At 38.0% G+C, this 10,772-nt stretch overlaps 1 protein-coding gene and 1 non-coding gene across 2 annotated transcripts; one reads left to right on the forward strand and one right to left on the reverse strand.

Moving 5' to 3' along the window:
• The first annotated feature begins 1,051 nt into the window (after window positions 1-1,051).
• LOC148914964 (uncharacterized) lies at window positions 1,052-6,252 on the forward strand. Its single transcript, XM_089043353.1, is given in 6 exon segments — window positions 1,052-3,035; window positions 3,038-3,780; window positions 4,246-4,915; window positions 4,918-5,748; window positions 5,751-6,026; window positions 6,029-6,252. Coding segments are annotated over 6 exon segments (4,728 nt in total).
• Window positions 1,430-1,536, reverse strand: LOC148914965 (small nucleolar RNA R71). The gene has a single exon (XR_016123035.1). It is a non-coding gene; the product is annotated as a small nucleolar RNA R71 (small nucleolar RNA).
• Window positions 6,253-10,772: the final 4,520 nt, after the last annotated feature.

Raw genomic sequence — 10,772 nt, forward strand, 5'->3', positions numbered from 1 at the left:
TTTCCTCTCATGAATTTATTTTCACTCATGTTGTTTATTTTCGTTTTAATCTTTGTGAACATGATGTGTAACTAAATTCATAGCTAGGGATTTCGATGTAGCCTTGCAACATTGATCCATGTTTCTAAGTTAAAGTATTCAGTTCATCAATCTATTTCTTGTTTCATTCAAGAATCTATTGTTAAATTTGTTTGTCAATTTTAATGTCGATCACCATTAGGGTTGCCTACAGATTATCTAGTCAAGGTTATTGTAAACATCATGCTTAATCTTGGTAGACATGTGAATGAATGAAGAGAATGCTATGCAAACATCCTGCCATGTGTTTTTTTCTTCTTTAACGCTTTTCTTGCATGGTAATGACTCTTAACTTGGAACCAAAGTTGAACATCCCAATTAGGTTGCATATTAGGAGAATTTGATCAAAACCACACATCATATGGCTGATCATATATATGTAAAACGAACTCTGGAAACAAAGGTTGGCAGTTGAATACGGTTTAATTTTATAAACATGGAATTGGTTTTGCAATGGTGAATTCGAAATCCCTGGTCTCATCCCTATTCTTCTTACATCAATATCTCATTCGCTGCTACATTCGTCTTGCATTTTAAGTTATCTTTCATTTACAACACAAACTACTCTCAATTTGTTACTTTCACTTTTAGTTAGGGTTCTTTCAAAACTAGTAATTTATAGAGGTCCAATCGGTCCCTGTGGTTCGACACCCTTACTTGTACCATTATACTAACCATATATTGGCACTTGGAAGGAACACAACAAAATTTTGGCGCCGTTGCGGGACTGATTTCAGATTCTCTGTGATTGCTTGTTCTCAAACCCTAATTTCGTTTTATTTTTGTTTTACAGGTAGTATATGTCAGATACACTTGCTGAAATAGGCCAAAGACTTGAACGGTTAAAGAGCAACACTTTTGAGAATTCTGATCAGCTAGTGCCCAGACTAGCCGTATAGAAGAGGACAATAGTTCTTCTAGCCCAACGAGTGTAGATTCTTTCGATAACTCTAACTCTGACGGAGAAGAAGAGATGGCTGGCAATAACGATGACAACCGAGCTTTGGAAGATTATGCTCAACCAGTTATACCAAATTCACCTTCGTGCATCTTGCTGCCTACTGAAGCTAGAAATTATGAACTCAAATCTTCTCATTTTCACATGCTTCCTTCTTTTTATGGTTTACCTAACGAAGATCCATTATCCCATATTAAGGAATTCTACAATGTTGTGAGTGGTTTACCTTTGCAGGGAGTGAGTGAAGCAAATCTTAGGATGAGGGTTTTTCCTTATACATTGAAAGATAGAGCAAAGAATTGGCTAATGACGTTAGCACCTGGTTCGCTCACCACTTGGGATGCCGTAGCTAAGAAGTTTCTGGAGAAGTTTTTCTCAACTCAAAAGACAGCTACGTTGAGAGGGCAAATCTTCAACTTTAAACAAGATGATGGAGAACCTTTCAATGAATGTTGGGAGCGTTTCAAAGGCCTATTGCTCCAATGTCCACATCATGGGTTACCTCTTTACTTACAAATGCAAATTTTTTATGATGGACTAACCCAAACATGTCAATCAACTGTGGATAATGCAGCAGGTGGAGCTTTGAAGAAGAAGAATGCGCAAGAGTCATATAACATTTATGAGATGTTGGGATCTAATGCTCAACACAAAGATACAAGAGGTAAACGAGTTGGAATGTATGAAATGAGTTCTAATAATGATCTTGCTTTGCAGGTGGCTAGTTTGGAAAAGAAGCTCGATTCTGTGCTCAATATGGCGCCTAAGATAGCTGAGGTGTGTGCCATTTGCAACATACCAGGTCATCCTACTTATCAATGCTCAGCTAGTGAGGCTTATCCCGAATTCGTTCAAGAGCAAGTGAATCTCATGAATTCTTACAATCAGAGGCCGAGGAATGACCCATTCTCTAATACATATAACCCTGGTTGGAGAGATCATCCCAATCTCTCATGGAAGAATAACAATCAATTTCAAAATTTCCAACCAAAGCCTGCCACTACGCTTGAAGATACTGTCAAAATGCTAGCTCAGAACACCGTTCAATTCCAGCAAACTACCAATAGTACTCTCCAACAACATTCAGCTGCTCTAACCAAAATGGAGACACAATTAGGTCAGATTGCTGATGCTTTGAGTCAAAGAGAACCCGGGAAATTTCCAAGCCAACCGGTGATACTTCAAAGGAACCAAGAGCAGGCCAAAGCGGTCATAACACTTAGAAGTGGTAAGGTTATTGATAATAGAGTTGGCAATGAAGTTACTAATGAATCTGATCATGTGAATGCAGGCCCCACTCAAGAAGAGCATGAGAAACCGAATGAAGATCCAAGCAATGCCACTTCTTCGTATGAAGCTCCAAATTTTCACAAGGCTGAAAAACCTTACACTCCTCCAATCCCATTTCCTGGAAGACTTGCCAAAAGCAAGCAGGAGAAGTCATTTAAAGAAATTTTTGATATTTTAAGTAAAGTGAATGTTAATTTACCTTTGCTTGATGTCATTAGGAATATGCCAGCATATGGGAAATTTTTCAAGGAGCTAAACACTTATAAGAGGAAGTATGGACCTAATGAAAAGGTGATGGTGTCTGAAAATGTGAGTGCTGTGCTTCAAAGAAAGCTCCCACCAAAACTCAAGGATCCGGGCAGTTTTTCTATCAATATCACCATTGGAGACACGCTAGTTGAAAAGGCTATGCTTGACTTGGGGGCGAGCATCAATTTAATGCCCTATTCAGTGTACCTTCAATTAGGTTTGGGGGGTTTGAAGGCAACAACTATTTCATTGCAACTTGCCGATCGATCAGTGAAATATCCAAGAGGTATAGTGGAAGATATCTTAGTTCAAGTTGACAAACTAATTTTGCCTGCTGATTTTGTAGTGTTGGACATGGAAGAGGCTCCTATACATGATCGTGAGTTACCTATTTTGCTTGGGAGACCCTTTATGGCCACGGCAAAGACTATCATAGATGTGCAAAATGGTCTCCTCACCATGAGTGTGCTAGAGAAACTGTACAATTCAAAGTGTTTGAATCTCTTTCTCACCCTTCTAGTTCACTTGATTGTTGTTCGATTGATGTGCTTGATTCACTTGTTTTCTCTAAGTTTTTGCTGGCACAATCCAATGATCCATTACAATATGTTTTGAGTCAATCTCAAGATGACTTTGATGAAGAAGTGCTCATGGAGATGGTGGCAGCCTTGGAAGCATTAAAACCATATCCCTCCACTTTTTCACCTCTTATAGAGCCATTAGGACCATCTGCCACACATCTGACCCCATCTATTGTTAAACCTCCAAAACTTGAGCTTAAACCACTTCCATCACATCTAAAATATGCTTACCTAGCTGAGTTTGAAACTCTCCCAGTTATCATAGCATCTGACCTCACCCCTTTGGAAGAAGAGAAGCTAATTAGGGTGCTAAAAGAGTTCAAATCAGCCATTGGTTGGTCTATTGCAGATATCAAGGGAATAAGCCCTACCATGTGCATGCATCGTATTTTATTGGAGGAGGGAGCGAAACCAACTCGTGAACCACAAAGAAGGCTCAATCCACACATGAAGGAAGTAGTGAGAGCTGAAGTGTTGAAGTTGCTAGATGTGGGTATCATATACCCGATTTCAGATAGCAAATGGGTCAGCGCTGTTCACGTAGTGCCTAAGAGGATTGGAATCACAGTGGTAAAAAATGAGCATAAAGTGCTTGTTCAAATGAGACCTGCAGCTAGTTGGCGTGTTTGCACCGATTACAGGAAGTTGAATTCGTACACTAGAAAAGATTATTTTCCTATGCCTTTTATTGATCAAATGCTTGAGCGATTAGCTGGTCACTCATATTATTGTTTTCTTGATGGATATTCAGGTTATAATCAAATTGCGATTGCTCCAGAAGATCAAGAGAAGACTACATTCACCTGTCCTTTTGGCACTTTTGCATATAGGAGGATGCCGTTTGGCCTTTGCAATGCCCCAGCAACATTCCAACGATGTATGCTGGCAATCTTTTCAGATATGATTGAGAGATTTATTGAGGTATTCATGGACGATTTTTCAGTTTTCGGTTCTTCTTTTGATACTTGTCTTAACCATCTCTCTCTAGTGCTTCAAAGATGTCAGGAAACAAATTTGATTCTCAATTGGGAAAAGTGTCAATTTATGGTGAAACAAGGTGTTGTGTTGGGACATGTAATATCCAGCAAGGGTATTGAAGTTGACAAAGCAAAAATTGACATCATCTCAAATATGGCAGCCCCTACTTCAGTGAAGGGAGTGAGAAGCTTTCTAGGACATGCTGGTTTTTATCGTCGTTTCATTAAGGATTTTTCCAAGATCACTCATCCATTGTGCAATCTTTTGGCCAAAGATGTTGTATTTCACTTTGATAAAGATTGTATGAATGCATTTAATACCTTGAAACGTGAACTAACCTCTGCTCCTATCATTATGGCCCCAGATTGGTCTTTGCCTTTTGAGCTAATGTGTGACGCCTCTGACTATGCTATTGGTGCTGTTTTAGGTCAAAGAGTAAATAAGCTGCCACACGTAATCTACTATGCAAGTCGGACATTAAACGATGCTCAACTCAATTACTCTACAACTGAGAAGGAGTTGCTTGCTGTTGTTTTCGCTTTAGAGAAATTTCGTTCATATCTTGTTGGCTCTAAAGTTATTGTTTACTCTGATCATGCAGCTCTTAGGTTTTTGTTGACCAAGAAAGATGCTAAACCACGTTTGATAAGATGGATACTCTTGTTACAAGAGTTTGACCTAGAAATTCGAGACAAGAAAGGGAGTGAAAATGTTGTTGCTGATCACTTGTCGCGCCTTGTTGATGAAAACCATGGAGTTGGACAAATTTTGCCTCTCAACGAATCATTCCGGATGAAAAACTCTTTGTCATCCAAGATAAAGAGCCATGGTATGCTGATTTTGTCAATTATCTTGCTTCTAGTGTAATTAGAGATGATTTGACTTTTCAGGAGAGAAAGAAGTTCTTTTCAATGGTGAAACACTACATGTGGGATGAGCCCTATTTGTTCAAGTATTGCCCTGACCAAATCATTCGAAGATGTGTTCCAGAGAGTGAGCAGCAAAGCATACTAACATTCAGTCATGCATTGGCATGCGGAGGTCATTTCAGTGCCAAAAAGACAGCTTTAAAGGTTTTACAATCTGGTTTCTTTTGGCCTACATTGTTTAAAGATGCTTTTGATTTTTGCTCTAAGTGTGATAGGTGTCAGAAAATGGGGAGCATCAGTCGCAGGAATGAAATGCCATTAAACAACATTTTAGTGGTAGAGCTGTTCGATGTATGGGGAATTGACTTCATGGGACCATTCCCATCTTCTTTTGGATACATATACATACTAGTGGCAGTAGATTATGTATCAAAATGGGTTGAGGCAACAGCTACAAGAACTAATGATCACAAAGTTGTTTTGAATTTTCTCAAAGATATGATTTTCACTAGGTTTGGAACTCCGAGAGCTATCATTAGCGATGGTGGCAGTCACTTCTGCAACAAACCTTTTGAGGCATTGATGAAGAAGTACAACATCACACATAAAGTGGCAACTCCATACCATCCTCAAACCTCTGGACAAGTGGAAATCAGCAATAGAGAAATAAAGAACATCTTGATGAAAACCGTCAGCCCTACAAGGAAGGATTGGTCACTAAGGTTGAATGATGCACTTTGGGCGTATCGACAGCGTACAAGACCCCAATTGGAATGAGCCCTTATCGACTGGTGTTTGGAAAGGCATGTCATTTGCCAATGGAGCTTGAGCACCGTGCATATTGGGCCATAAAGAAGTTCAATTTTGATCTCAAAGAAGCTGGTACAGTGAGGAAGCTCCAACTCAATGAGTTGGAAGAGCTCAGAAATGAATCATATGAGAATGCAAGGATCTACAAAGAACGAACCAAGCTCTACCATGACAAAGCAATTCTTAGGAAGGAGTTTCAACCAGGTATGAAAGTACTTTGTATGACTCACGTTTGCGACTTTTCCGTAAATTGAAGTCTAGATGGGTTGGACCATTCAAAGTGCTTCAAGTATTTCCCCATGGAGCTATGGAGATAGAAAACATCAAGAATGGGACCCGTTTTAAGGTCAATGGACAGCGTTTGAAGCCTTATTTGGAGAATGTTTCACAGGAGCAGGTTTATGTAGTTATGGATTCTCTCGAGTTCATGACAACTTAGACACACTACCATGTCTTGCCTAGACATTAAATAAAGCGCTTGCTAGGAGGCAACCTAGTGGGTTTGTGTTCTTTCCTTTATTTGTGTTAGTTTTAGTTTTTATTTTATTTCATTCCATGCACACTGCCAATTTGCATTGCATCCATTCCATTCTTTTTTTTTTTAAGCATCGAGGACAATGCTTAGTTTAGGTTTGGGGGTGTGGGATTTTCGTTTGTTTCTAGTTCTGGTTAAAGTTTGCTTTTGCTTACTAATGTGAATGTATATGAGGTCTATGGTTTACAATGAGGACTACTGTGTTGTCATGAAAAAGTTCGTATCATTATTTTTTTTTTTTTTCAAAGCTGTTACTCTTGGAATCATGGTGGTTAAAGTATCATGCTCAAATTCTGGAAGAAGAATTGTGGAGACTACCCTAGAGAGTGATTTTGAGCCTTATTTACTTCTTTGAGAGGGTTTAAAGTGTTTGTACTCCTATCTTTTTGCTTCAACTTCATTTCAAATGATCTCATTATTTTTGTTTGATTGAACGCTAAGAATTGTTCTCTTTCGCAGATACCATGTGTTTGGTAACACTCATGAATGAACTCATTGAGATGATGTTAGGCTATGCATGTCTTAACCACCAAAAGGCCTAATTTCTTACCTTTATGTGTGTGTCATTACCCCATTTTGAAGCCAATCATGTTTAGCCATTTTCTTTTCTCACATTTTTTCCCCCATATCCTTTTATCTCAATATGAGATATTTAGCCCATTACAGCTATACCCTATAGTTTGGGGAATACCAAAGTGATGAAGACAAAGATAATTCGAGCTCTACATAAAGAATGTGGTGTGTACCGAGGTATGTGTGCTGGAATTGTAGAAAAATGAAAGAAAACAGAAACAAAGTTTTAGAAAAGAAAAGAAAAAAAATCAAAGAGGATGTAATTTCTAAATCCTTCCATTATCGCACGAATCCTGGATGCCACGAACAAACAACAAAGATCAATTCAAGAGGAGAGCTTGCTGCTTTCACAAGGAAGACACTTTGGTATGTCCCAAGCTTTAGTATTTCCTATCCTTTCTTTCATAGCCCCTGACCTAAGCCTTAACATTACAAACCTTGTGAAAGACCTAGCTGATCTTTGAGGATGTATTCATGAGTGATGCTAAGTATGTGTGCTATCCATATTCTTAGTGTTTGATTCCCTTCATGAGATCTGTCCAGAAATTGTGCTTTTATTTCATATTTCATATGTGAGGATTTTGATTTCCTTTTACATAACTTCACTCACATATGTTTGAGGAGAGACCGTGCCTTAGGATCTGAGTGAAAATTTGAGTGATATCTGTGAGGACTAGAGTTGAGGCGATTTCTATCTTTGGCATTTGAGTATGGTATCTTTGAAGTCATGGGACATAGAGTAAATATATTTTTATTTAATTTTTTTACACTTTATGATATGATTCTTTCAAGTGGCAGACTAGTGGTTTGAATGTATGACTAAGCTTTCATTGGTTCTTATTAGTTTGCTATAAGTATGCTTTAACCAATTTGCTTGCAAGTATACAGATGTTTGTGGGTGTCATCATCTGAAACCCTCAGAGACACAACTCCTCCTACTAGGGACACCTAGGGGTTTAAAGGCTTGTTGCACATGCTCAGTGCAATCGCTTAGCCATGTAAAGTGGTCTAGTTAGATTTTAGTGTCTTGTGTGTTTTCAGTTTCAGTTTTGCTCGAGGACTAGCAAAAATCAGGTTTGGGGGTAAATAACTCATATATTTATACATTTATACCATCCATTTCTAGTCTATTTGTGATGTTTTTGAGTTAAACATGTTGCGTTTTACCCTATTTTGTGTTAGTATGCAGTTGCACCTACTTTAGGATCAAGTTGAAGGCAAAAGAAATCAAAACATGTCATTTTTGGAGCTGGCCACTATTCAAACGTGGAAAGAAATTTCGTGACCTGTTTTGAAGTCCAAATAAAGATCCAAAGTGAACCTGGCTTGTTTAAAGACTAAGAGCGGAATGGGAAAGTAATGGGGATTTCTAGCCTGATTTGGAGGTGCCAAATAAGGCAAAAACGTGCAAAATAAAGGCTGATTTATTAGGATCTCTTTGGAATATCTGAGCCTCTTTTACCCCATAAAAACTTGCCTTTTAGCCACTTTCACAGACCCTTATTTATTTTGGACGAATTTCACAACCCTAGACATCCTTCTTTTTGTTATTCTCCCCTTTCACACACACTTAAACCCTAGCCGCCCATATATTTCCACCATCAAGACTCATTGCAGGAGGCTGTTCTTGGAGAAGTTCAACATCAGAATTGGTTCAAGGGTTTCCTCTCATGAATTTATTTTCACTCATGTTGTTTATTTTCGTTTTAATCTTTGTGAACATGATGTGTAACTAAATTCATAGCTAGGGATTTCGATGTAGCCTTGCAACATTGATCCATGTTTCTAAGTTAAAGTATTCGCCATCAATCTGTTTCTTGTTTCATTCATCAATCTATTGTTAAATTTGTTTGTCAATTTTAATGTCCTGATCACCATTAGGGTTGCCTACAGATTATCTAGTCAAGGTTATTGTAAACATCATGCTTAATCTTGGTAGACATGTGAATGAATGAAGAGAATGCTATGCAAACATCCTGCCATGTGTTTTTTTCGTTCTTTAACGTTTTCTTGCATGGTAATGACTCTTAACTTGGAACCAAAGTTGAACATCCCAATTAGGTTGCATATTAGGAGAATTTGATCAAAACCACACATCATATGGCTGATCATATATATGTAAAACGAACTCTGGAAACAGGTTGGTAGTTGAATACGGTTTAATTTTATAAACATGGAATTGGTTTTGCAATGGTGAATTCGAAATCCCTGGTCTCATCCCTATTCTTCTTACATCAATATCTCATTCGCTGCTACATTCGTCTTGCATTTTAAGTTATCTTTCATTTACAACACAAACTACTCTCAATTTGTTACTTTCACTTTTAGTTAGGGTTCTTTCAAAACTAGTAATTTATAGAGGTCCAATCGGTCCCTGTGGTTCGACACCCTTACTTGTACCATTATACTAACCATATATTGACACTTGGAAGGAACATAACAATCGGATTGAGTCCAAAACTTGGGGAACATCATAACATGGTGGGAGGAGTCATTTGGTTGGTTTTTGAGTGAAATCCAAACTCTATAACGATGGAATACACACTACTACACAAAGTGACAAAACGCCAGTAAAAAGACGGTCTAAGGAAAACTGTCGTTATTTTTTAAAAGACGACGGTTCTATAAAACCACCGTGTAATAACACCTTAGACTCCTAAATAATGGAGATTCAAATGGCTGTTCCTAAAACACGACGTACGTAATTAAAAAACCGACGTCTTATTGAAATAGGATTTCCGAGTAGTAAAATCAAAGCCAACAAAGAACGGCAGAAGTTATGAATCGACCGACGTAGAAAGGAAAGACGACGATTTCAAAAAAGGCCGCCGTTTTTACCAGAAATTAACACGGCCAAGTTTTTGTATAAAGCGCCGTATAATTACAAATATCCACTACGGTAAAATACAAAATATCGCCGTATTAAATTAATGTACAACTACGGCAAAGATAAATATAACGACGTCTTTCTCGTATAGTTCTACGATGGTATCTTTAAATCTCATCACGCTGGGGTTTTCATTTAACGACGATATAAAATTTAACGTCGTATTTATTCACTTTATACGTCATACATTATATTTAAACCGTCGTCTTAATAAGAATTTTTTTTAACAATTTATTTCTTGGATTTTGTTATCCTACGCCAATAGATCTACTTAATGACAAGAATTGAAATAACCACGACGGTTTATATAGAAAACAGATTTTTCTGAGATGCCTTCATTAATTCCCAATCAACTTCTCATGTGACTAGTTGAAATTGTTGACTTATCAAAGTCAGATAGTCACGTGGGTTTCTTTGTGATCCAAGGCTGAGTGCGTTAATTTTGCCCAAAGTGGTATTTTGACCATTTTATGTCTTGGCGGTAGAGACTATGCGTTTTGATAAAACTGCTTTTGGGTTTCTTCATTTTTGGGTTGTTCTCTATCTTCATTTAATGATGCCAAGCCTAATTTTGAGTTTTGGGACAGTGGTCTGAGCAATTCTGCATGTACCGGGCTTCCTCTAATTTTTTGAGTCTTTTGGTAAAATCTGAGCTTGGGCTTAGGCTTTCTTGACTTTGGGCCCTCGATTAATTTAGTCCAAAGCACTTGGGTCCGATTTCGTCTTTTCTGCATCGCCTCCATTGCTTTGGGCGTCTTGATTTTACCCTAATTATGAGGAGAATGTTGGTGGTATCAAAAAATTTGACATGGGCTTTTGATTTTGGATTATTGTGCCAAATTAGGTAACAATGCCCTATAAGTCCTAGATCGTTTTGGAGCAGTTCCAGACTTAAGGACTTAACGAGGAAATCAATGTTTAAAACTATACAATACACCAACCACTCCATTTGTAAGCGAACTCC

Source organism: Prunus mume, linkage group LG8, assembly GCF_029339155.1.
Source record: "Prunus mume cultivar Tortuosa linkage group LG8, ASM2933915v1, whole genome shotgun sequence".
Lineage (NCBI taxonomy): Eukaryota > Viridiplantae > Streptophyta > Magnoliopsida > Rosales > Rosaceae > Prunus > Prunus mume.